General features: G+C 46.5%; 1 protein-coding gene across 1 annotated transcript; it reads right to left on the bottom strand.

Annotated features, from left to right (window-relative positions):
• Positions 1 to 724: 724 nt before the first annotated feature.
• Positions 725 to 25,505, bottom strand: tmem260 (transmembrane protein 260). Its single transcript, XM_069662208.1, has 16 exons — positions 25,397 to 25,505; positions 21,939 to 21,970; positions 20,259 to 20,410; positions 10,891 to 11,068; positions 10,679 to 10,792; positions 10,367 to 10,546; positions 10,233 to 10,273; positions 9,023 to 9,109; positions 7,848 to 7,956; positions 6,806 to 6,978; positions 5,553 to 5,724; positions 5,236 to 5,375; positions 4,520 to 4,696; positions 2,872 to 2,925; positions 2,535 to 2,619; positions 725 to 2,382 (listed from the first exon to the last, which is right to left on the bottom strand). The coding sequence occupies exons 1-16, from the start codon at positions 25,503 to 25,505 to the stop codon at positions 2,122 to 2,124; spliced, it is 2,064 nt and encodes a 687-aa protein (XP_069518309.1). The 3' UTR covers positions 725 to 2,121.
• Positions 25,506 to 26,026: the final 521 nt, after the last annotated feature.

The raw sequence follows: 26,026 nt of genomic DNA, 5'->3' as shown, positions 1-26,026 counted from the left end.
AAGAAAAACAGAAGGGGTATTATCAGGGAGGGATGAGAGCAGCAAAGGCATTTTGTCTTTTTATTCCCCTCCTAAGCCCTGGGCTTTGCTCCCAATCCGATTGGTCGATACGGCCAGGGATGTAAATGAAATGCAAAGAGGAATAAGGCTGGCTTCCCATCTCCAGTGTGTGCCCCCCTAAGTCCTCCGCCCCTCTTTCTCTGTCTTGCTCTCTGGGCTGTTTATGGTGTTGTGTTTCTGTCTCCCCATTCACAGACTTGCTGCTCTCCCTGTTTCCGTCTCACCCTCCTCGCTCTGCCTCCCCCTCCTCCTCCTCCTCGCTCCTCTCTCGCCGCATCCCTCCCCTCTCCCTGGCTGGGCTCACAGCTCTTATCTCCTCAGACGCCCCACATTCCAGCGTTGCCGTGGCTCCCTGCCTGCATCCCTGGTCACGGCGATTCCACGGGTTCCCACAATCCTCGGCAGCTTGCTGATTTAGGGTGGGCAACTGACTCTCAGAGACAGGGGAGAGGAGAGGAACAGAGGGGTTAGGGAGAGACAGGGTGAGAGGGGATGACAAGAGAGGGATGACAGGGAGAAAGTAAAGTAACAAAGACGGCATAAAAAGAGGGGAAATTATTTAAACATAAAACAAACAGTTGAAGAAACATGATCAATGTGAAAAAAGGGTCCAAATTGTATCAAAATAAACAGAATCTTTATTGAAATATTTAAATCTGTAGAAGCAGAGTGACACTTTTCCCTTCTGTATGAGAAACCATCTGTGCTACAGCAGGTCGAAACTCATCATCCAGCCAGCTGACAGCCGCTAACCGTTCCTGCGACCAGAGAGGGCAGATTACATTCGGAGAAAACTACACGTGCTCTAACTGTCCTTCGCTTTCTAGTGCTATCTCAGACAGCAGGCTCCTTCAGCTGAGTGTTTAAAGCTTCTGGCCAGACACTGGTTTGACCTCTGCGTAACAGCTTACATGGCAGAAGGTTCATTTACATCATCAGCAGTATTTACAAAAACAGTTTGTTACTGAGGTTTCATCCCCTGAGACAAGTGACTCTGGTCTCTTCTGCACCCCTCGCAGGGATAAAAGTCATGTTTCCTGCGAGCTGGGAGGCGGACGGTCTTGCGTGTCTCCGTGTGTCCATGTGTCCACGGAGTTTGCATGACTTTGTCCGCTATGACGATCAAAGCTCTTTGCTTTTTAGTGTGCCGATCTGTTTATCGAATATGTTTATATGCGTTTCCGGCAGGGAAAAGGCTTGGGTGGAGATTTAAGCATGTTCACACACACACACGTCCACATGCAAACACACAATCATCGCACACAAATCAACGCACCTCTAAAAGGGTCCCTGGCATTGTGACATTTTACATTTCATTTAAATCCATCAGGGATTACCGCCCTCCCGTTAGGAAGGAAGAGAGGAAAAAAACACTCATCGAATCCATTAGTTTGAAACATTTAAAGGACCATCTAAGATGGACTGATGGAAGGATAGAGGGGCGGGTGTGTGGGTGGATGGGTAGTGCCGGTTATGCGGAGTGGGGACTGTGTGGCACAGCACAAGTCTGTCCTAGATTAAACAGCCGCTCTAATCCCCCATTTCTACCCCCAAATTGGTTTTCCCTCAATCTCGGCCTTGCCGTCCTAATGTGAGAAAAAGAGAACTGGAGCAGCGGCTGAGGCAAAATAATCAGCACGTTAAAAGCTGTGAGAGCAGAGGAGGAGAGGAAAAAAAGGACGAGATGTAACGATAAAGCAATCGAATGGGCAAGTTGAGTTTAAGGGGAGCACGCATCGCTTGATTGGGGTCAGTCAAGGCTTCCTGAAGTCAAGCTCTGTCTCTGGTCAGCTGTAAACTTCATCAAATGAAGCTCAGCTGAGTGGAAGTTCACTGTCCTTTGTGCAGTTCTGTTTTGATATAGAGACCAGTGCTTCTGCATCGGCAGTCCTCTTTACTCCCGACAAATTTGGCTTTGTCCATTTAGCCAGAACCTTTGCTAAACACTGGAGCGCCGCCTTTAAACCAGGAAAAGAGCTACATTCAGACTCCTGTGTCCAGCACTTCAGCTTGGCCCACACTCTCGGTTTGCCAGCTCCATGGAGGGCTCTCTGGATCTTGTTACGGGGTTGGCCTCCGACTCTGGCGGAGTCTGTCCCTCTCTTTGAGCAGGTGAGTAATGGCTGAGCGGATGGCGGGTGCCTGGGGATCCGCGGGCTCCTTCTCTAAGTAGAGACTAAAGTGCTGGGTGCTGCAGGTCAGCAGGCTGTCTGGACTGTGGCCCCGCTGACCGGAGCGGAGCAGCCTCTCGCAGGCCAGTGCCAAGTTCTTGTCCCAGTTTGGAGGGTAGTCTGAGTGGGCCTCCACAATCTCCTTATACAGCTGTCCAGCAAACACAAACACACAAACACACAGAGACACACATAAAAAGCAGATGTTAGCACGAATAACATCAAAAAGCCTCTGAATATGTCATACTCTTAAATCTGCCCCATTATGGTAAATGACAGCCTGTTTGTTGAGGTCAGACTCACTGTGTAAGACAGCTCAAAGAGGCGAGCGCTCCCCTCTCCCTGCATCCTTTCTGCCAGGTCAAACAGAAAGAAAGCCGTCTTCATCCTGAAACAAAGCACGCAGGCTCAGGGCTAAGTGCTGGATGGATGAGCCATGCAGATCCACACTCACAGACGCACCACTCCAATGGAGTGATTTATGTAGATGCCGATACCAAATAGAATGTACATGTAGATGCTCTACCACACAAGACTGGTTTATGGAGATGTCGTAGTGGGCTGGTATGCATCGTGACGCAGCTTTTTATCTGCACACTAAAGTATACAGAAAGAGTCTTATGGAAAGAGTTTACTGTACCTGGCTTGCCACATCTCCTCATTAGCGACGTGCTCCCAGGACGCAGGATGGAAACTGTTCACACATGAAGAAGCACATTTCTTTATCAGAGCAGCTTCAGGCTTTTCTGAATAGTTCCACTAACTATAAATGATTATTAATGTGAATATATTGTTCCACTCGACGGTGCCGCTTTGATACACTAAACATCGATGTTTGCTGCATAAACATTAAACGACTGAGCAACAATACCAGCAAACACATTAGACATGGAGTAAAAGCACATCTCCCTTTTCTCACTTTGTTGACTGTAAACACTTGACCTCTTCTTCAAAAGAATATTTTAGCGGGGCTCCCGAGCTAATATTTGGCTTGTGGGCATCGACGGACACGCTTGTCGTGAGGGTGCGGGAAATAATGTCACAGTATTCAGCCGTGGATATCTGAGTGAATGAAGGGCTGCTGGCAACAGCAACAGAATATGCAGCTTTGACTAATTCCACTTTTGACACAGTTATTGACAAAATGCAATAAGAAACTCATTATTTTTCATCTTCAGTCTCATTTCAAACTGCTGAGGGCCTGATGTCTGCTCTGGTTAAAATCACACAGAGCTGGATCACAGCATGGAGAACAGAGGACAACCTCACGGAGGGGAGCTCTGACTGGAGACCACAGAGAGGCGAGGGGCGAGGAGGTGTCGATGATGGAGTATGTGGCAAGGAGACATTAGTTGTTTATGAGTCAACATTTCTATTTTTATTAGAAGAAACAAACTCTGGAGTGTTCTTCTGGTCGGCCTACTCACTTAAAGGGCCAGTTCGCTGATTTTCAACCTCAGTCCCATCATGCCATTATGGTAGGATAAATATGCAATTTGGCTCTGTGCCTTTGTACGATGCTATCCGCTTCTCCAATGGGCCCTGGAAAACCTCCGCCAGACAATGTAAAACACGTCATCTGGCGGAGGCCAGGGAGCTCGCTAAACTACACATCCTCAATCTAGGATGCCGGCCTTCGATGTCATGTCTCATTCAAAATCGTCAGGTTTGAAATGTCGACTGCAGACCTGAAGATTTTTTAGACGATCCACTGGTATATTCTCGTCGTATTTCCGATTCTGTACCGCTCTAATCCATTGCCTGCAGTGATCAATGTCCTTGACTGGAAAGAGGTAGTATTTCACTCCAGCGGGGCGCAATGCATGCTGGGTGTTGTAGGAATGTAGAATGGGCGAAACCACAAGATGTTTGTACAACTTTCTCCACAGATATGGCACCAATTTCAAATATTATTGCTTCTATTGATAACAGAGAACACCAGCTTTGACTGACAGTGGCTTTTTCCAGGGGCGAATTGCTTCTTTAACCCCTAAAAGCCCACTGACAGGGCCAGTCCTTTACAAGCTCATACTGGGGAGTTATTTATTGAAACATACAAATCCTTTTTGTCTTCTAGAAAAGATCTTAGAAGTTTCCAAAGATTACAAATAGGGTTTATGAATATATATCGGAACAAGCTGATACAGTATAACTATATTATTGTCCAACAAATAAGGTGATTTTTAGAACCTCTAAGCTACTAAAGAGGAAAGAGGAGGGCAAAAGTAAATTTCTAGCTGTTAAACATGTGCAGGCATGTTAATGATTCTGTATGTTAGTGTATGCACCTGTCGTGTGGTTCCGTCCACTTGTACATGTTGCGTGTCCGCTTGGCCCACCTCTCAGGATGAAACTGCCTCTGAGCTGGCAACAGGAAGTCACACACTCCCCACGGCCAACGAGAGAAACTATGCTCCCAGCTTGGGTCTCCCTCAGGCAGCCCGATGCAGGCAACAACATCCCTCCTGTAGGAAATAAAGAGGTTTGCTCAAATCCTCAATTTGTATCCCTCTTTCTCCTCCGAGTTGCTGATGACACAAACATGAACACCATAAAGACAAATGTTTCCTCAAATCCCAGCACCCTCTAGCTTCAGGCCCTGAAGGTTAATCCCACAGGTCAGTGTTGCCCCACAGAGAGACAGGCATGTTGGCCTGGCAAACACTGCCCCCTGGTGGGCTTGGTATTAACAGGTCTCCAGACAGTTTCCGGGTCCTCTTGGAGGAGTGAGAGATGAGAGCAGGGAGCAGCACCAGAGACTGTTTAACCAAATCAAGTAGATTAGACGGCTTCTGGAGTTCATCAAACTCCTTTTATGGTTCTACGGGCTTATCGTCTCTCCGTGTGGACCGTCTCCCTGATCTCTGCCTCATTAGATCACCCACTTGTTCATGTGGACCATTGTTGCCCTCCTAGTTCACTCTCTCTCTCCCCTTTTTTTACAGCTTTCTTTTCATCCGTTCAGACCACCCTTTAATCCTCTCTCTGTGTCTCAGTGACTCACTGCGTGTTGTGCGACAGAAACTGCTCCAGATTGAAGGTGTCTTTCTCCTCAGGGTGGAGCGGGTCCCACCAGCGGCCAGGGAAGTGGACCCCAGGGTGGTGCTGCGCCAGCTTGGCCACATACCAACTGTATGTCATCATCTGGAAAGAAGAGCACCACCAACACAGTTCAATTCTTCATATCCAATGTGATTAGTAACCACCCAGTGTATCATTCTTGAGCTGCTTTTTGCTTCTTGTTTGGTTTGCATCAAATATCAAAACTTTAACAGCTTGAGATTAAACAAAGACAAACTGGTGGTGTGTCAAAGCTCTGACCTCCTGGTCGACCAGGCGTGTGTCGGGACGAACATCCTCGCAGTAGTACAAGTAGCGCAGAGAGTTTCCAGGCAGATCTCCTCTGGTCAGGATGATGGAGTCGTTCGGGACTGAGGCCAGAAGCTCCCTGCCGAACCTCTCGACCACACTGTTCCGGCTCAGATCACACTCCCTAGGATCATCAGCATAAACACCATCACACTGCAGAACATCATCAAAACACAACGTGTGTTTACTTGGATTTAAAAGGCCTTGAGTGCATCTTTACCCCCGCTTAGAACTGTGTGATCTGTAAAACTGTGCGCATGTGAGTGAGTCGCTGCTTGTAGGTACGCTTCCAAGGTGCTCTGAGGGTAAGTTGTCAGTGCCCCCGCCCCTTCCCCTCTGCAGAGCGCTCTGGCTGCCTATCTAATCGTGTGGAGACAGGTGTGATGGGTCTGACAGCACAGGCCATGCTCTCCCCTTGATCAAAGCCGCTCAGTGATGGCTGTCTGGCACTCCCCAGCACTACGCCGGTGTAATCTGCCTTCTCGGACAGCTAACATCTCAGACTGAGCTCTGCGAGTGGAATCTATGTGCTAACCGTGCCTCTCTTCAGCCCTCTACCATGGGGTGAGCAGAGAGAAACCTGACATGTGGAGTTCAGACCTGCAGTACGAAGCGCAGAGGAGAAACAAATCAGGTTGACTCAGGGAAACTTCAGCAGGAGGATTTTAGAGGAAGCAGAATGAGGTTTTTATTTCACTTCAAGAGAGGTATTTCAGGTATCTTGGAGGGTATTTGCATGCAGTGTAGCTACTACAACAAAAACTACACAGCAGCACTGACTTCATAGATATATGCACCGAGATCTGGCTGCTTTTTAAGATCAGGTCTATCAGAGGTAGAAATCACTAATCGCCTGTAGAGCAGCCATAATAATTAAGGAAGTAAAGCTTCTCTGATGGTATCAAGTGCAAAATATAGTTCTTGTAGGATTAGTTTTGCAAAATGTCTCATACAAAACCAACTTTATGTCTAAGCCCTAAAGAAAAGTACCTGCAACTCTCCAACAGTGGAAGTGAAACTGTCAGTATGTTGACGTATGCGTTTTTAATGTATAATTCAGAGCACTGATTTTGAAATGAAACAAAGAGAAAAAGGTGGAAGGATTGTTACTTCTAGAAAAATTAAAAACATAACCTTACATTCAAAAATAAACAACTGCTTCTATGTTTTCTTCGCACCAAACAGGAAGTTTGTGCAATGCTCACCTGTGATTGGTGTGCACCATATGTGCCAGCAGAGCCACGGTGACGACCCAGCCTGAGGTCTTCCACAACCCCCCAAAGCCCAGCCTCCTTTCCAGCACCGTGTGTGTCCGGCTCAAGCCGAGGCCTGCCAGCATACACACTGCAGCATCGCTCTGCAGCCAGAAACGCTCAACCTGCAGAAAGAGAGTGTACAGACAAGTGTTTCCTGTAGGCTGTTGGCTCGAAGTGCAGACCTGAGTTTACTAATAGAGCCATCCCGGGATCGGCACTAACATATACTGCGGTTCAGTGCAGGATATGCACACTGCCTACATAGATCTTTTTATATAGTAAAGTTTAAATTGCAATTGTGACTTATGGGACAAATTCGCCCCTGGAAAAAGCCACTGTCAGTCAAAGCTGGTGTTCTCTGTAATCGATAGAAGCAATAATATTTTAAATTGGCGCCATAGCTGTGGACAAAGTTGTACAAACAGCTCGTGGTTTCACCCATTCTACATTCCTACAACACCCAGCATGCATTGCGACCCTCCCTCTGAAAAGAACGGCCCAGCGAGAGACGCTGGAGTGAAATACTACTGTTTTCGCTGCAGGCAACGGCTCAGAGCGGTGCAGAATCCGAAATACGACGAGAATATACCGGTGGAATCGTCTAAAAAATCTTCGGGTCTGCAGTCTACATTTCAAACCTGACGATTTTGAATGAGACATGACATCAGAGGCGGGCGTCATAGATTGAGGAAGTGTAGTTTAGCAAGCTCCCTGGCCTCCGCCAGATGACGCGTTTTATGTAGTCTGACGGAGGTTTTCCAGGGCCCATTGGAGAAGCGGATAGCGTCCTCCAAAGGCACAGAGACAAATTGCATATTTTCCTACCATAATGGCATTAGCTCCCCTTAATAGCATGATAGGACTGAGGTTGAAAATCAGCAAACTGGCCCTTTAATAAACATAAGCTATTAAGGTTTTAAGCTATAAGTCAATGAAGAGAACAGAAACAGACAAGGAAGATGTCAACATTAGTGTCGTCCTCATAGCTCACCACTCCGAGCAGCAGGGGTCGGCTGATGTCCAGGTTTGCTCTCCAAGCAAAAAACAGCGAGTACACAACCAGCATGGCAGTCAGCAGCCAGGCCACGGAGCGACACATCCTGGGACAGGAAAGACAGAGACATATTCACATCGCTTCATAAACACTGCTCTGTGTACTCCTGTACTGCAATTTCCACACATCAAGTCAAGTGTAATACTTTGTTTGTTTTCTCTGTAAAGATACTTGTTTGGAATAAGTCCGTTAAAATATTAATGCAGGGATGGAGATCACAAGCCCGAGGGCGAACGTATACGCCAGCCAACTGAGAGGTGCATGATTGATTTTCTAATGCAGACTGAGTCATAATGAGCCGCTGCCAAGCGCTGAATCACAAACTCATTACAGTACAGCTGTAAAATGTACTTATACACTCAAAAGAAAGCTAGCCTTATGGCAATAACGAATCATCATCTGAACCTGAAGAGACACTTTCAAGCCAGGGAAGATGACTTTTGGTTTCCCTGCCAACAAATTGATCTGATGTGCTCCAGTGACTGGCCACGAACTCAAACTGTCAACATTAAGGTCTGTTTTTTCTGCACATTATGCTCAATGTTTGGAAAATAAATGCAGGTTTCCACTCAGCGTTTTAACATGAAGTAAAGAAGCATTTGCACGGCTTCCTTTTGGCATCCTATGAATTGACCTTGCTCTTTTTCATGTGTGTGTAAGCACTCAAGTTTATCAAAGTGCACCCCAGGAGAGGGAGGGGAGGGTGCAGGGGGCAGCCGGTGCCCTACAGAGCCCCCGGGCCTCGCTCGGCTTTATCAGCTCCACCCCACAGACCCCAGGAAAGGCTCTGCTGTGATGAATAAGTGGATCACACCGCCACACTGCCACAAACACATACATACAAACAGTGATTTACTTGCACACACAAACATGTTTTTGAAAATGTAAAATACACATCAACCTGTCTCGGTTTGAATGTGGAGCGTCGCGACAGCTTGACAGTTAGGTGGCTCAGTGTGTTTTTGTATTCCTTTTTCCGTAGATCAGCATTTTGTCAGTGGTTTTGTTCCCCGTCTTTTACTGCAGGGGATTAGATTTTTGGTTGGAGTGGCTGCGGAGATGCGTGTGACAGAGTTTGGTGTTTTCGTATGCCGGCTTCTCGCTCGTCCTACCTGTCCCACGACGAGAGGAGAAGTCCTGCTCCTGCCAGCGCCAGAACAGGAAGTGAGAGGTCATCCAGGCAGTGGTCCAGCTGGGCCCTGCGCACACACACAAACACACACATAAGATAGAGTATATGACGGACACCAAAGACAAGCTCAATTACCCTCCCTGCTTCTGAACTCAAGGACAGCAATTATTAAATGCCCTCCATCCCCTATCAAAACAAACTCCTTGGACTGCGCGCTCCTCCTTTCAATCGGATTGACAGATACGAATGACTGTGTCATCCACCCCCCCGCTGCCCCATCCTCTCTTCACAGCGCCTGTCAGTCAGCGAGCGCTTGCTCAGAGCACAGAGATAGTTTCCTGCCTCTTCCTTAATACCCATCTCTATTTGACAGCTTATTGAGTCTCTATATCTCCCAATGTACACTATGTGTGACTGTGCTCACAAGCGTGTGTCTGTGGGTGTGTGTGTGTGTCAGCTTCTCCAGCGGGTTTACGTCTCCAGTGCGACATGCCTGTCATGTTCGCCTCTCTTCCCCATCTTGAAGGTGTGCTTGTCCATCAAGCAGCGGGGGTGATGGAGAGGGGTGGGTGCCTGGCAGAGGGGGGGCTGGTAGTGGGGGGTCTTAAGACGCACATGCACCCCCATCCCGTCAGCTGGAGAGAGATACCAGGAGTGGGATGACTGCAGTGGCGGTGGTGGTGGTAGCAGGGAGTAGGGGAGGGGATTGGGCGGAGGAGGTGTGTGTGGGGGGGGGGGGTTGCTGGAGTGGAAAAATACAATTTCTCCAGCTCTATTGCAGTGTCTGTCATCACAGCTTGTCACGCTTAAACACCAGAGCTGAGTGATCATTTCAAACTGCTGGAGAAACAGAACACAGCGATTTGGCCCTCTAAGCAGGTTCAGTTCTGCTTTGATGGGAGAGAGTGGAATGGGAAGAACAAAAGCTGCCGGGGAGAAGAGAGGGAGAGAGAGGGACGGGCTGCGGAAATGACTCCAGGCTCTCTGAACAGATCGGAGTGTGTGTGGTTAAACCTGTGTAAAACAGCAGGAGAACCGTCAGAAGTGCGCCGGTCATCGATCTCCAAACCTACGGGTGCCCTCACTGTGCTCAGATCAAATCCCACAAGTTATCTCTATTGTGTCCATCCTCCTCCATCTTTGAATCTACTGTAAAGGTAGAAACAGAAACCAAGGTTACACAGACTCACTTTAACATCGTGGTCAGGTTCACAGAGCTCTCCGACTTCGCCTGCAAACACAAAAAAAAGAACATCATGAAAACTATCAATGCACAAGGTGCATACGACAACAGAGCACATTTACAGGTATGTGGCACATGTACCAGGCTGAAGGTGCCATATTCAGCCCTCAGCAGGTGGGTCAGCAGGCCTGACAGGGTGGTCTGATCCCCCCAGCTCCAGCGGGCTGTGTTCAGGTAGGAGGAGACGGGCAGGTAGATGTACGGGAGAAAGCCAGCGAGGAAACACACACCCAGAGACACGAGGACGCGCAAAGACAGCTCCTGTAGAGATTATTCACAAAGAGATGATCTCAACGCTTTTATAGTCTCCAAACTGGATGTTATTTATTCTCTTAACACATATTTAAAATCTGTTCAATGTTAGCTTTGATAAATAAGACAAAACAACGTTACCCTGTGGGAGTAAAGTCGGTAAAAGACCCAAGGGATGATCACCAGCACGTACAGAACCAGGGTGTGCTGGTTGCAGAGCCCCAAGCCACAGCAAAGAGCTCCCCAATGTGCCATCTGAAAAGGTCGAGCATTTTAGTACCGAACTGTGAGTTCAAATTAAAGTCACAGAAACTGAGAGACACGGGTCCCTCAGGTGTCGCACTTCAAGTTACCTTCCTCCTCTGAGCGGCGTTTTCAGCACAGTGGAAGCTGACCGTCAGGAAGAAGAGCAGACCCACAAAGAAGTTGTTGAGGGTGAAGACCTCTGCGACCATCGACCACTGCCAGCTCAGTCTGGAGACGGCGAACAGGCCTCCGGCCAGCACGGCTCCGGGACCAGGACCTGCCAGCCTGACAGTGAGGGAGGAGAGGCCTTCGATGAGTTTTAGCACGCAAACCCAGGAACATCTTGTGATCATGATCAGAGTTACACATCTTTTAATTTTCAAATACTCCAGCCCTCGTCTTACTTTTTATTGTTGTCGATTTCAAAGGCTACAGAGCTTTTTTTCAGTACTTTATTTGACCGACACATGAAAAGGCAAAACAACAAAGTCAGCAGCTTCACAATTATTGTGCCACTTCCCTCAGACTAATTTGGGGACCCATTTTAATCTCCCCTCGACCCAAGTTTGCTTCTCGGACAAGACCTTGAAAAACACTCAGTGAATTGGGCCATTAAAATATCACCATGAGAAGTCTCTCCACAGCAGCAGCAGCCGGTCGATCTGGAGCAGACCGGCACAGAAACCACCGTGGTAGAGATAGCACTTTATCCTCAGCTTCTTAAATATAATGTGTGCACAAAAGTTTCCCCTTTCCTCCTCTCCTGTACTGTCTCCATCTCCTTTGCGGTAATTGAAGCAAACTTGGGATAATCTGTCATACGCTAAGACCCACCACTTACTAAAATGAGAGACAGAGAGAGGGGGGACAGAGAGAGAGAGAGAGAGCGAGAGGGAGGCGACAAATGATGGCGGGGCGAGGGGAGAGAAAAGAAAAATAGTGCAGAGAAGTGTGCGTTAAAGGGGTGAGACAGTGTGCGGGATAAAGGATGAAATAAAGAAAAAGGAAGTTCAAGAAGAGAGAGGGGGAAAAAAAACAGAGCCCGGTCCCCGGCATGCTGGCTCTGAAATATGAGCAGGCTCGACAATTAGGGAAGTCAGGCAGTATGGCCCTTTCCGCCATTGTGTGGAGTGGCTTAGAGTCCTCATCAGCCTATCAGCTAACTGACAGGCAGAGAGCTGCTCTATTCAGCACCGCAGATACAAGCTGCAGGCCAAACGGCTGCCAGGTCCCTTATGACCCCACAATCCCTTGCCGGTGACAGCTTCAAGCTCCATAGCAAATTAGGCGCTCTCACATTACAATCGCAGAAGACAGATTCCATTAACGGTATCTGAAATTGAGTAGAGAGCAGGCCCGTTATCAGACCTGACTCATAAGCACCGCCATTAATCACAAGGCATGATACCATTTATACATTTCCAGCTCTCTGCCTGCCGCTGTGATAGTCAGCCACAAAAGGCCTGATGAGACTTAGGCTAGGGGAACAATGGAGCTTTCTGAGGAAAGCGCGGTAAATCAGGAAAAAAAGGAGAGGGAGAGCGAGAGGATGGTGGAGGAAAAAAAAAACTCTTGCTTGCTGACTACTTCCCCTTTTTTTCGTGGGTTTTCTCTCTGCTTCTCTTCACTATTTTTCCTCTGTGTTCTCTGTAAGGCGAGCTCACTGAATGAATATGCATATATGTGTGTGTGCGTGTGTGCGTGCGCTTTAAAGGAAGGGGGGGGGTGGACTGTGTTGATGGGGCGTCTAGGAGTGGGTCTTAATAAGAGATAGCAGAGTCTTTCTCACTGCACCGCTCCAGGAATTAGTTGTAACTTGAAGGAAGGATGAGGAAGGATGGGCTGAGGATGGAGGAGGAGGGAGGGACGGGGGGCAGATGGGGACTTTTGTTGAGGTGCAGAGACCCCCCGCACCCATAATTTTACCTCCCTGCATGACAATTAACCCGTAGCTTATATGCCAAGCAGGGGGGCTGATTTTGGGGTTACACTGGGTGCAGAACAGTCGTGGGGGTCCTCAGACGGGGTTATTACACCAAGTTTGCAACACTCACACACACACTCCTGTTCCCCCTACTTCTTTATTCTCCCTGAGTGCCTGACAAATCTCTCTGTTAGAGCTTGTCAGTCCGCGAGAGCCCACTGATGTGTGTACAGTGCAGGCTGTAAATGACCTGTCTGTCTGCGCAGGACCACCTGGGTCCCCCGTCAGCCTCCCTCAGCCGCTCCGCAGCTCATTCTGCGGGCCCGGCTGCTCCCAGGGCATGCGGATAAAGCAGGACACATTCTGACACCAGAGTGGCCGTGTTCCCTGTTATCGCCGCTCAATGCAGTGCAGGGACGCCGCTGTGCTGAAATGTTGTGGCTCAGTGACAATGGCCCGGTTGAGACGTGGCAGGGGAATAAAACGGCTGACAACGAGACTGAACTGCTCCGCCCTGCCAGAATATCTGTGTCAGCACTTGGGTAATTAAGTGAATGGCAAATATTGTGCATAAATTAGCAACTGTAGCATCTTGTTTTGCTAAAAATTATGTGTAAAAATGGGACCATGTTTAAGCAAACAATCAGGCTCAAAAGAAAGGATCAAAGGTAAATAAAAAAAACATTAAATGACAAAGATACAACAGGCTCTGGTAAGCAATGTCCCCTTCAAGGACACAACAAAAGCTCAGAAAAAAACCCACTTTGAAGTGTCAAAATGGGACCTGCCTCAGTTCTACAGTACGAGCCAGAGACGTGCCAGCACCAGTCGTCTGTGCTAAATAACAGCACACAAAAAGCCGACACCAGCACTCCGCACTGATTGAGGCTTCACAATGGGGCTGGCCGAGGGAGCCGCTGTCACACACCACCCCGGGGAACAGACAATACCACAGCTGTGCCATCGCGGATCAGCGCTGCACTGTTCTCGGTGGTTTGGGGGAAGCGTCGCTGGAAAAGAATCACACATTCCTGAAGAGGGTAGAGAGCCCGAGAGAGGAGGTGGCCTGCTCGGGCTGAGGCGGAGGTTTCCAGCTGGCCCTCGATGACACCCCAGGGCTCTCCTCTGGCCAGGATGCCAGGCAGGGTACTTAGTAGCTATTATATGACAGTGGTAAGTGTCACATGCTCTGCTTTGAAATTTCAAAGCCAAGCAGACACTGATGCATAAATCTGAGCTTTTATATGATATTTAAACATGTCAGGAAGACATATACACTTCTACATAAATACAAGTGCTTTAGAGTCAGTCACACATGCATATTATCGTGTATTATCTTTAAATGTAGACAGTGAAAACAGAAGCATTATCTTTTTTGTGGATTTGAAGGAGCTGTCCAATGTTTTGAAAAATAACCCTCATGACATCATCCTTACTTTGGCTTGGGATAGGAAGCTTATGTACGACATAAACTGGAGTCGTTGAGACGGGAAGACAGAAGGACATTTAGCAGGCAGGAAATACTGTTACAGTCAAAAGTCACTACTTTTTGTTGATATAGTGGTGAAATGTGATACATCAGCGGAGTGATACCTGTATGTCTGATTTTGCACTCGAACAGTAAAGTTACGAAATCTATCTTGTAGTTAAACTCATCATTTATTGCTGTTAATATAAGTCAAGAAACATAACAGACCATGATGGGAAATGTAGTATGTAGCGTTTGGGCATCTCCACGTAAACTTAAACCTACTGACTTTGTTTTCTTAGTTTTGCAGACATGTGTCTGATGTATAAATTAATTCATGATCATGCACCCCCGCCACTTAAACAACGTGTGTCACAATTCCCACCCACATCAGAGACTGCACCAGCTTAAGTATTTTATTTATTATTTTTAAAACAAAACTTAAAAGCAGTCACATGATCGTATGATTTTAACCTTTGTATGGAACCGTCCTCTATGGAACCGTCCTCCAACATCGAGAGAAGGAAAGGTAGCTTTGCAATGTATGTTGTTTTTATGTCATATGCTGTTAGTTTGTATCGTGTTTAATTGTTTGTATTGTAATGTGTGTTTTTTAGATCCTCCTGTCCAGGGACCACAGATGTAAATTAGCTTTATAGCTAACTCTGCCCCAACAGTTGTGTTCTGCACGGTGCCAGACAAATAAACTGATTAACTTAACAATGCAGAACTTTTGTCTACCCCTATTGGCATTACTACACAAGCATTAAGGACACCTGTCTCAGACCTATGCCTCCAGGTATTACAATATTATTTTACTGTAATGCTAAACACTTTACTTTTTTATCTGGGGCATTACAACTTTTTCTTGGACGTTTCTGTTTCTTTTCACCATTACAATCAGCAGGGGATGGTAGACACCAGATTTAACATGTGAACTCATATGGTAAGGATTGGATGGCTTGGATGTAATGGATGTTCATTTATATGTGAAAGTCCTGCAATCCATCTTTAAGTCAGGACTGGCCGCTTTTATTTTGAAAATCAATTCTTAAAAGTCCCCAAACTTTTTGAAAGTGCAATACTAAAACACGAGAGTGCGCCTTTAAATAAAGGAGTAAATTGTAGTTAAACTTTATGTAATATTATTAAGGACATATGCCATTTCTTTATTTGTTTATATCTTTGATATAATAAACATTTTGAATCAATCTAATGACAGATTTAAATACCCAGGCTTTTAAAGAGCAACATCATTTATTGATATAGAGGAAAAACTATACTATTTGACTCTTTCAGTATTTCCCCTTACTGTTTCCGAGAGTCACTGATTTGAATCTTGGATGTCACAGCCTATTTTTCAGCCAGTCACCACACCAGGCTCTGTCTCTGTCTCTCCTGCCTCCTTTCGCTGTTCGGAGAGGAAGCTGTCTGCTCACACAGAGAGGAGGGTAAATAAGGGTCCCGGCTCTGCCGCTCAGACACCCCTCCTCCAGGAGAGCGCTCCACTGCTCCGAGTGCGTGTAAAATTAATCACCACAATTCTGCTCAAACAATGCAGCCACTGACATGACAATTTCTCCCAGAATGCCGTCTTAATCTCCACCCAACACACAAAAAATTACAGGAAGAGGGGAAAAAAAAACAATTTAGAAAAATCCTGTGTTTATGCAATTCTCTGAATGCCATTTTTATTGCTGCCTTTTCCAACAAAGTCATTAGGCACACACCAGTGATACATAAATGTTGCTGTATAGATTCCATTAACTAATTCTGGGTGAATTGTAATTGCCGAGTCTGATCCGTCTCCGTGCCTGGTGCCTTATTAAGACCGCCTGTGGTGGGTGAGGAATGTAATATTGACGTCCGAGGCAGACACAATCTCAGGCCCACGGGCGAAAGGAATATTAAACTGCTGCTGTATTCTGCTGTCTATCTAGCCCTCCTCCCGCCTCCTCTCTATCCCCATCCCGTAGCCAGTAATGAGGAAATAACATCTTCATTAGACATCTGTTTAACTGTATTAGAGGATGAGTCCTGGGGGAACCATTGGTCATGCTGAGGATGGGGGGGAGTAAAGGAGGTCTGTTGGACTACAATATGACAGAAGAGATACTGCAAGAATGGAACAAAAGGTCCAGAGATTGGGGCCTTTTAAATAATCAAACCTAAAATTGTCTTCTGCATTTTCAGCATGGAACAGGAGTGGATGTATTCTCTGTGGCCACTTTGGAGATTTTATCCAAACATAGCAGATGTGAGAGGGAGGGGCCGTCCTGCTACCTGCAGGGAGAGGTGAGGACATCATCCAACAAAACAACTCTGTTCAGCTGTTTCCCTCATACCAAAGACTCACACTCTCTGAGAAAATTTAACTACAAATGGCTGCAAAACAACAATACCCACACACCTGACATGACCCCCAACAAGATACATGCAATCCCTACCTGTGTGGAAAAACAACCCACCTGAGCGAGAAGGGAAAGCGCCATCAGGACCATATGGTGGAGGTCCTTATAAGGAGCTGGGGATGGCACCACGCCCACCCTCAGGCCCTCTGAGGTATCAGCTGTGCCACATGGGCCAGCTCATGGTGGGGGAGCCTCTCGCAGGTGTGCGTTTTAATATGAGGACCACCAGGGACAAGGGAGGCCAGACACTTCAACAGTCCTGTTATGTAATCATGTGATCAAAGAAAAAGTGCTGATGACGGAGCGTTCAGGGTTGTTTTTGTGCTCTGATGGCTGTCAGCAGGCTGCCGTGTCTGCTGCCGGTTTCTCGGGATAAGCCCGGGAATGGAGAGAGATTCCTCGCAGGTAGCAGAGATTCAGAGCAGCTTTGGCAGATAAACTGTGAAACGAGAGAGCGCAGAATACCGAGCTGTCTGGATAATCCCGCTATGAAGGGTGCATTCCTCCAGAGACTCGCAGCTGAGGCCTTTAGCTTTCCACGGGGCCAAATGTTTCTGTCTGTGAACCTCCGAGTGCAATCGATAGTAATTATCATTACGTCCACCATCCTCAAAGGCTTGTCAGGCCGTGGTGTGAAAACATAACAAGACAAGCAATTTGGCCATCAAACCAAATGATCAAGCCAAGAGAAGTGTAATTGACAAATCAAAGGGAGGCTAAGTGCTACATTTAAACTTATGCAAGAGAGAGAAGTGGCTTCCAAGCCTATCAACTTACATTCCCCCACATTAAACACGGCAATCTGGCCGACTAATTTAAATTGATACATCAAAGGCTTGCCATGTTGGGTATACTCCAGATGAATTTCAAGGTCTTACAATTTACTATTTGAGAGAAACTGCCTTCAAGTACCCGTATTAACTCAAATATGTTCCCCATCTGAAAAAGATCACACAAAACATTGATTTGTTTGGAGGGGAAAAAGTCTATTTCACTCAGCTGATGCAAACCTAGAGATGAAAAGAAGAAAGATTTTGTCCCTCAAAGGGACTGAAAACAACAAACCACATTTCTGAACCTAATTATGTCGGGAAAAGACACAACAAAGTGGTGTTTTTGCAGGACAGAGCAGGTACGAACTCGTGTCAACTGGTCAGTTCTGGCGTTTGATCTGAGGGAAAGGCCTGGCCGGAGAATCGCTGCAGGGATGTTGCATGCCAATCTTCTTGGTACGGTCAAAGCAAATGCCAGAACTGAAAGGGGAGGGGAGGTTGGGTTTCTCGATGGTCAAGACCGTCGTCATCTTTTGCCCTCTCCGCTAACCTCTCAACAGGAAGCGTGTGCCAGCTGATCCACAGCCACGAGCTCATCCCAAACTAGGCGCTGAGCAGATAATGACTAAAACCTTTTATGCTTATTTTTCAAATTGAAAGCGTAGATTATACGTTCATACTTAAGAGCTTATATGGTGTGACTGTGTGCTCTGGCTGAAGGCCTCACTTCCCATCATCCCTTGTTGGGGGGGTTGGAGGTCCTCATAATGACTTTTACTTGACTATAATCCAAAATTGGATCTAAATCCGCAGAGATTACAAACAGGGCTGCAGTTAACATGCACACTGTGAGCCAAATATCACCCAGACTGCATGGATATTTTCTGGCCACAACATAACCGTCTGCACACGTCTGGCCAAGAGCTGAGACCAATCGTCCAATTGACTAATAACTCATTAAATGCATTAAGACGAGGGCCCAAGAGCTCGACAGAACCCATGTCTTTATTCTCTCCTGTTCGGGCAGGTTCTGATTCACCTCTGAGACGCAGTGAGGCAGGGCCGAGTCTTCAGCTGATGCAGTCCGGGCTTACAGCCAGTCCCCTGAGGAGCACTTCCTCCTCAGCCCATGCCCTCCTGCACCAGGCCTGACCCTGTACCCTGACCTACTCCGGACCACCTGCCACCCAGCGCAGAGCGGCCAAGCAAACAGGAAGTAGGCCCAGATCTGTGCACCTGCAACCTCATTTTCACCTGCTTTTACCCCGCTATCACGGGGTCCACACAGCCTGTGGAGGTGTACAGCAGGAAGAAATTACATCATATTCAACAATTCCTATTCTGGAAGTGTAAATTAGGAGTATACGACACGCTTGGAAATGCCCTGGTATGCATAAACAGCGACAAAAAGGAAAATTGTTGACACTAAGCTGCCACCTATAATGCAATGTGGGAAATTACTAAGATCAGCAAACGGGTGATGTAAGGAAGTCCTGCCAACCATGGGAGATAATCACACACAAAGGAGAAGAGGTAAAATACTCCTTTCATGATAGGGTCCGCAGCAGGGAAACTGCAGGGCGGGAGATGCAATGCAGAGACTGTTTTCATGACTGCTGAAGAGAGAAGAAAGGGAGGAGCAGAGGTAGTGATCTCGTCCCTCTCAGGCGCAGGAGGCAAGAAGGGAGAGATAAGAAATCGTGCCATGTCAGGATTGAGAGCATGCTGGGCAGTGTGGGGGGGGGGGGGGGGTGCAGGGGAACATGGACGGCGGATGGGGGTTGGAGGGCACGATAATTGTCATATACATACACACGCACACTCACGACGGGTGGCTGATGGGTAAACAGGCAGGGCAGGGAGGTGGGAGGGAGGAGGGCGGCTGGGCTCTGCTGCTGAATACTGAGCAGAGGATCAGGGACGACACTGCCAGTCTGTCAGGACCCAAAAATACCACTCTCTGTTCCAGACGGCATCACGGTGCAAAAAAAGTCAGTATGGGAATGTTCAAAGGCCCCCGACACTCGAGAAATGTCTTCGTTTTTTTGTGACTTCCCTGGGATGCAGAGTTTTTATTTACTGAAGGCTGTTGTCAGATTCCTCTACTTAATACGGGAACGTTTCTCTGTACTTTCCTGACATTTTGAGACGTAATCACACAAGTACAATTTTGCGAAAGTAGTTCAAGTGATGAGGCCGATAATTAGAGAGAACTAGAAGACAAAAAATACATTTCTCTGCATAATATTTACACTCACACATCAAAATAACAGATCCATCAACAACTTGTGGAAAATGACTTATAGGACAAATTTGCCGCTGTCAGTCAAAGCTGATGTTCTCTGCAATCGATAGAAGCAGTAATATTTGAAATTGGCGCCATAGCTGTGGAGAAAGTTGTACAAACAGCTCCTGAGTTTTGCCCATTCTACATTCCTACAACACCCAGCATGCATTGCATCCCTCCCTCTGAAAGGAACGGCCCAGCGAGAGACGCTGGAGTTAAATAAGACCATTTTCGCTGCAGGCAACGTCTCAGAGCGGTACAGATTTAGAATTACGGCGACAATATACCGTTGGATCGTCTAAAAAATCTTCATCGCAGTCGACATTTCAAACCTGACGATTTTGAACGAGACATGACATCGGAGGCCGGCGTCCTAGATTGAGGAAGTGTAGTTTAGCGAGCTCCCGGGTCTCCGCCAGATGAAACGTTTTATGTAGTCTGGCGGAGGTTTTCCAGGGCCCATTGGAGAAGCGGATAGCGTCCTCCAAAGGCACAGAGCCAAATTGCATTTTTTCCTACCATAATGGCGTTAGCTCCACATAATAGCATGATCGGAATGAGGTTGACAATCTGCAAACTGGCCCTTTCAGAAGTTATATTTCATGTGCCTACCTGCAGACAGAAATGCAGAGGGCCCCACTGGCTGCAGCCCCCAGCAGACTGCTCATCAGGTTGACACTGTGGGCTGGAGAGAGGGAGGGCAGGAGACACATAGCCAGGCGAGCTAGTAAGGTGAAGACAGGGTATCCTGGAGGATGGGCCACCTGAGAACAAAACAGAATGAAGAATAAAATCTCCATCCAGACTCACAGCTTCAAGAGAACATAGCCGAAACAATGCAATGCTTCATTCATGATGAACTTTAGTAAACAGCAGGCTAATTAGTTGAAAGTGCAGACTTTATTTTGATAAGATACATGATGAGTGAGAGCAAGCTTACAAACACCAGACATAGAATGTAGGAGATTACTACCGAGCAAGAGTGAGAAAGACTGTGTTAGGGAGCAGCGAAGAGGTCTTATTTGTGCAACATCCTTCAGTCGGAGGGGCAAATTTAGCTGCTGTTCTGCCCTCAGTAGTTTTACGCTGTAGAGTTGCAGTAAAGGAGAAGAGAGAAATGTATCCTGCCTGGCATGACCGCAAACTGACTCCCTCTCCTCCTCCTCTCCCTCTCTTCCTTTCGTCTTCTCACTCCTTTTCCTCTGGCCTCTTCCCAAGGACAGTGCCGCTCCCTGGAGCCCGTGGTGGAGCACGTGGTGCTCGCCAGCCCCAGCCCCCCAAACCACCTCCGAGCCGCAGTCATTCTCGCCTGGGGGATCTTAGCAATCACAGCAATTAGCCGCTAAGTCTCCTCCACCCAGATAAGGGCTCAGTCATTAAACACAGACTCATTCCCTGGCCCTGATAACACGAGCCACGCAAGGCAGGGAGAAGGGGCAGCTCTTCTGATGAACACAGAGCTGAGAGGTGACAGCGTGGCTACCTCGACAGCCACCTCAGACACAGCAAAGTCTTGTTGGTTGCACACAGAAAAACTTGACCCAAAACAGAGGGGAGGGTTTTAGACAGAGCATGTAGGTCAGGGGAAGTCACAGAGCAAAGGGGGAGAAGTTACGTAGAGGGAAAGAGATAGGAACTCAGCCGACAGATGGATGAGTGTGAGCATCAAAATGAGCATCAGTTAAGAGAGTGTGTGGCCGACATGCAGCAAAAGGACAGCTGAGGGGCAGAGGCAACAGGGAGCACAGGAAGCAGGACTCTGGAGCTCCGGGGATCAGACAGGGGGGGCCAGCAGCCTGGGGCCCGGGGACGGCCTGCGAGGCCCTGGGGAGGCCTGAAAAGCAGACAGGCAGGCCACACGGACTGCAGCACTAACGGCAGGATTACTGGCATAGTGACACCGACACAGCCTCCCTAAAAGGATCACAGCGGCGTAATAAACTTTATTAAATAATAAAACTTATTATAACTGTTAACCCGATTTAGTTCATTCTTCGCGGCTTACACACACACAAAAAAAGAGGGGTGGATATAATAAGCCTTATACCGTACATAAGGCAAAGCCTACAAAAGCCATCGCCTTACCATTGACTTTAATTGGATTTGAAAAACGGGTTGCAAATTATAGCATTCTCTACTTGCAACTTAGTAAAATAAGTGTATAGAAAAGAAGGGGAAAAACCTGTGGACTGAAAGTAAATTAATCTGCTTTCTGCCCATGCTTAATTAAACTTCCTTAATGCTTATAAGAGTTAATGAGTGAATTGATTAAACAATACAGCTAATACTTACCCCCAGCTCACAGGCAGTGGTGATCAGCTCTCCTGTGGAAGAGAATAGGGGAGGAAATTAATGTAAACCCAATAATTATTATTAAGAGACAAGTCTGCTCCCAAAGTTTTCCCAAATCAAATACTTGCACTGGGGTTTTGCATTAATTTGCCAGGATCAAAACCTACAAATCTTCCCAGTGTGACATTTCCTAAGCGGCACGCTCATTCTCTTCATCTCTCGCTTCTCCCCTGATGCCTCCCTCCCTTCCTCCAGCACATACACACACACAGATATAAACACACACACACACACAAACCATTAGGCTCTCTCTCTCTGTCGCACAAAGACACACATATGCTGATCTGAGAATAATGCTTCCAGTCCCATCCTCCCCAATGCATCGGGGTCCTTTCCCTTCCCCTTTCTTCTGCCGCTCTACGTGCCTCTCTCCCGCTCCCACACTCCCAGTGTCTCAATGTCTCCTCTAGTCCGTTGGGCACAAACAGAAAGGCAACGTTGGTGACAGTCAGAGAATGAGGTAAGCTGTAAAAATAAGAGCCGGTTGCACAATTTTTTGACAAGCTCTGTGTGAGGCGCAGCACAAAGTGAAAAGAAAAAAGCCCTAAAAGCTATTTGAGGAAGCTTTAATGTATCTGGGCACAAACCCATTTGTGCCAGAATACACCCAGAGCGTTTCAAATTAGACTGATTTCTCACCCAATGTTTGCATCTCCCACTCATGAAAATTGAAATTTGGTTCAGATTAAATGACATTGATAAATGTTTGGGTTCAAGACAGCTCCCTCTACTGGTACTAGATGGGTAGTTAATACAATCAAAACAGCATCCTTGTTTTTCCATCAGCAATCGCAGATCATCAGTCAGTTAGACCACCTACATAACATCTATCAGCAATGCCAGGTGAAGGAAAATAAATACATTAAAAAAGGTGTTTTGATTATTTTTTTTTCCTCCCAATAAATAGACAGCAACACAACTATAGCTGGTTATTTTAAATCACAGCATCTGTAAGTGTTCAAAACATATTTTAAACTCAAAATACACATTTAAAGAGCGACAACATGGGCCCTGATTCAGCCCCAACAATTATAGAACAGAACGGCTGAATTTCAGATGGCACTGGCTGCATCACATATTCTGCAACCTTGCCGATACAGTGAATTATTATGCCTAAATTTCTGCCACACGAGGAGCCCTAACTCTTATCAGTCTAATGGACCATGAAGTCAGAACTCCTCCACCTGCACAGCTTAAACGTTTTCACAGCTCCATTTCACCTGGCATGAGCCGCCAGCTACCTGCCATCATTTTACATCACACTTTCTCAGCCCTCATCGGTTTTCTCAATTTCACTCATTTCCCCTCAGTAGCAGCACACTTTTACACCATTCAACGCAGAGAAACTCTAACTAATATTGAGCCAAAACATCCATCTCAGTGCCACAGAGATGCAGTTCTGCAGCCCCAATACTAAAAAAGGAAAATATTGACTCAACGGGGTAGCAGCACGGGTGCCAAGAGTCTTTGTGATAGTGGAGCATGGGCACCCACACCAGTCTTCCCATAATCCCCATCATTTCCACACTCCACATTCCTAGACAACAGCGTACCCGCGGGGCTGTGCTCAAGCCTCTCCAGGGCACATCACACCTAAAGAGATTAGGACACAGAGACGGAGACCTGGAGAATTCGGAAGGGTGTTCAGCTGGCACTATCAGAGCGGGCATCCTGCACCGTCCCTAAACACTGTGGAGAAGGGGCTGGCCATTTTTTCAAAGGCCGCCGTTCGCTAGGCAGCAGCACAAGCAGCAGGGCTACTCAGCTACTCCAATTGCCTGCTCTCACCTCGTCTCTGCTCGCTCATATCTGGCCGAGCTTTTCATACGCTTTCATTTTGCTAAATGTGCATTCCCCCTGCACAGCAGCTCGTATGCCAGAGCAGTGCAAAGCTAACAAGCAGAGCCTCCATGCCCTAAAGTCCACATTTACAAGTTTGTAACCTAGCTATCACTTCGAAACACTGTTTGTAATTGTGCAAGGCAGCTCCTTCATAAACTGCATTACAAGTGTGTAGGAAAACGCATTGGCCTACATCATAGAAAGGCACTGATTGAACACATTATTGTCCACTGTAAAGCCTTGTTACAGAAATGTGCAAATTAAATTTATGCATACACACACATTATACAATACAAACAAAAAACCCATATTATTTTATAGGTCAAGGGCTGTCAACAGTACTTTTTTTTTTTTTATAACAAATGGTGTCTGATTATCCGCCAGTGCTGGTTGCTTTGTGAGGGGAAAAAACAAATTGATTAACTTTCTAATAACTATTGAATTACAAATATTTCTATTCAGTTAGGGATGCACAATATGATCTGCACGTTATCGGTATCTGCAGATTATGGCTTGAAAATGACATATCAGCAGATGCGTCGTTTTTCTGCCGAACAACGCTTTAACCACGCTACTGCCTGCACCACGCCTCTTCCATCAAGTGTGAAGAAGGGTGCAAGATGTCTGTGGTATGGCAGTTTTTGGCACTACAATAAGAATGGCCATGATATCAATTCCACTACAGGGGAGACTTGATGTTCTCTGCAATTAGGTGGAAAAAACATGCCTAATATATCGGTATCAAAATCGGCAATCGGAAAAAAGGGTTGGAAAATATCTGCATATCAGATATCGGCAAAAAATCCTATATCGTGCATCCCTACGGTCAGTCTACGTGGCTGAAATTCGGGGTAAATTGTTGATTAAAAAAAGTTGATAGAATGACAATGATCATAATATTTACAGATGTTAAGCTATCGGGTCAAGTCTGACACTAGATTATAATTCCTTCTGGTGCTGAATGTACAGCATTATTAGTAAAGTATTATCTACATAATTAGATCAAATGCACTGCAGCAAACTTTCAACAGTGTATAAGCTTTCAAAAGTCCTTTGCAGAATAGAATAAATAAGCTACAATGTCCCACAAGAAAAGGGTCTTTTATGTCTGACCAATAAAAAAAATAGCCAGAATCAAAAATAAAACACTTAAAATAATGTATACATGAAATTGAATTTTCATGGAACAAGGATATTTTGACTTTGTTTGATCATATGATACTCTACACCAGAAATGTTTGCTCCGAGGGCAAATATACTGTATTTAGTATTGTATTGAAGCTTTTAACCTTGAGAATGTGTGTTGCATTTCTTAAGTCAATCAGCAAGTGTATTAGTATTTATTCATGTATGTGTTTTTGTATGTTGTTGTAAGTTTCTCATGTAATAACAAGTTCGTGTTTATCCAGCTGATGCACCTGTACCTGCAGTACCACGGCCAGCACACGTTTAGAAGCAGCAGCCACACAAACAGACGCCATATGATTGGCTGTTATGCCCCACAACAAAGCCACATGACCAGAAGAGTAAACATTAGCTAGCAAGCTAGTACCAACCTGAGTCTCCACCAGGAACAGTCTTTTGCACACAGGGCACGTACAGGGCGGTGACACAAGCGACCGTAGCACCTGTTAGGATCCAGCTCGTCCTCTTCTCCGCAGACATGTTCTTCCTGGACGAACACCGATAATTTTAAACAACTGCTAATGTCGACTAACTATCAAGCTAGCTCCCGTTAGCATCCATACATTTCGGTCGCAGGGGACCGTGAGTCGAGCTTCAACGTTACGCTACAAGTTAACTGAAAACGGATTTAAGTTTATACTTAAATTAAACTTTAAACGATACCAAGATCATTCTTACTTTAAGGGTTAATTAATTTAGACGTGACAGTTACCGAAATTGAACGATCCTGTTCCCGGGAACATGCAACCAGTTCTCGCGAATAGTGCTAAACTCGCGAGACTTCCGGACGCGCCATTCCTCAAAGTGCCCAAGTTACAGCAGTCTGCTTAGTAGTAGTGATTTATATTGTTGCTGGATAAGCTATGTTTGTTGCAGCGGTGTTTTTTATTTCTCGGAGCCGTGTTGTCTGTATGTATACTTCCTGGTTCTCTGTGACTCAGAGCCTCACAATGAAAGGCTGAGATTTCTCTCATCACCTCTATTCACATGGCTAACTGAGG

This window comes from Semicossyphus pulcher, unplaced genomic scaffold (assembly GCF_022749685.1).
Source record: "Semicossyphus pulcher isolate SPU_LCO1_2020_fin unplaced genomic scaffold, fSemPul1.0.p SCAF_14, whole genome shotgun sequence".
In the NCBI taxonomy this organism is placed as follows: Eukaryota; Metazoa; Chordata; class Actinopteri; order Labriformes; family Labridae; genus Semicossyphus; species Semicossyphus pulcher.
This window is presented reverse-complemented; position numbering and strand designations above follow the sequence as displayed.

Excerpts from the sequence above, each read along its gene's own strand:
- tmem260 (XM_069662208.1), bottom strand. The coding sequence starts at position 25,505 with ATGTCTGCGGAGAAGAGGACGAGCTGGATCCTAACAGGTGCTACGGTC. Across the intron at positions 7,957-9,022 it reads CTCCTCTCGTCGTGGGACAG|GATGTGTCGCTCCGTGGCCT; the intron begins GTAGGACGAGCG and ends TTCCTGTCCCAG. Across the intron at positions 6,979-7,847 it reads GACCCCTGCTGCTCGGAGTG|GTTGAGCGTTTCTGGCTGCA; the intron begins GTGAGCTATGAG and ends CTCTTTCTGCAG.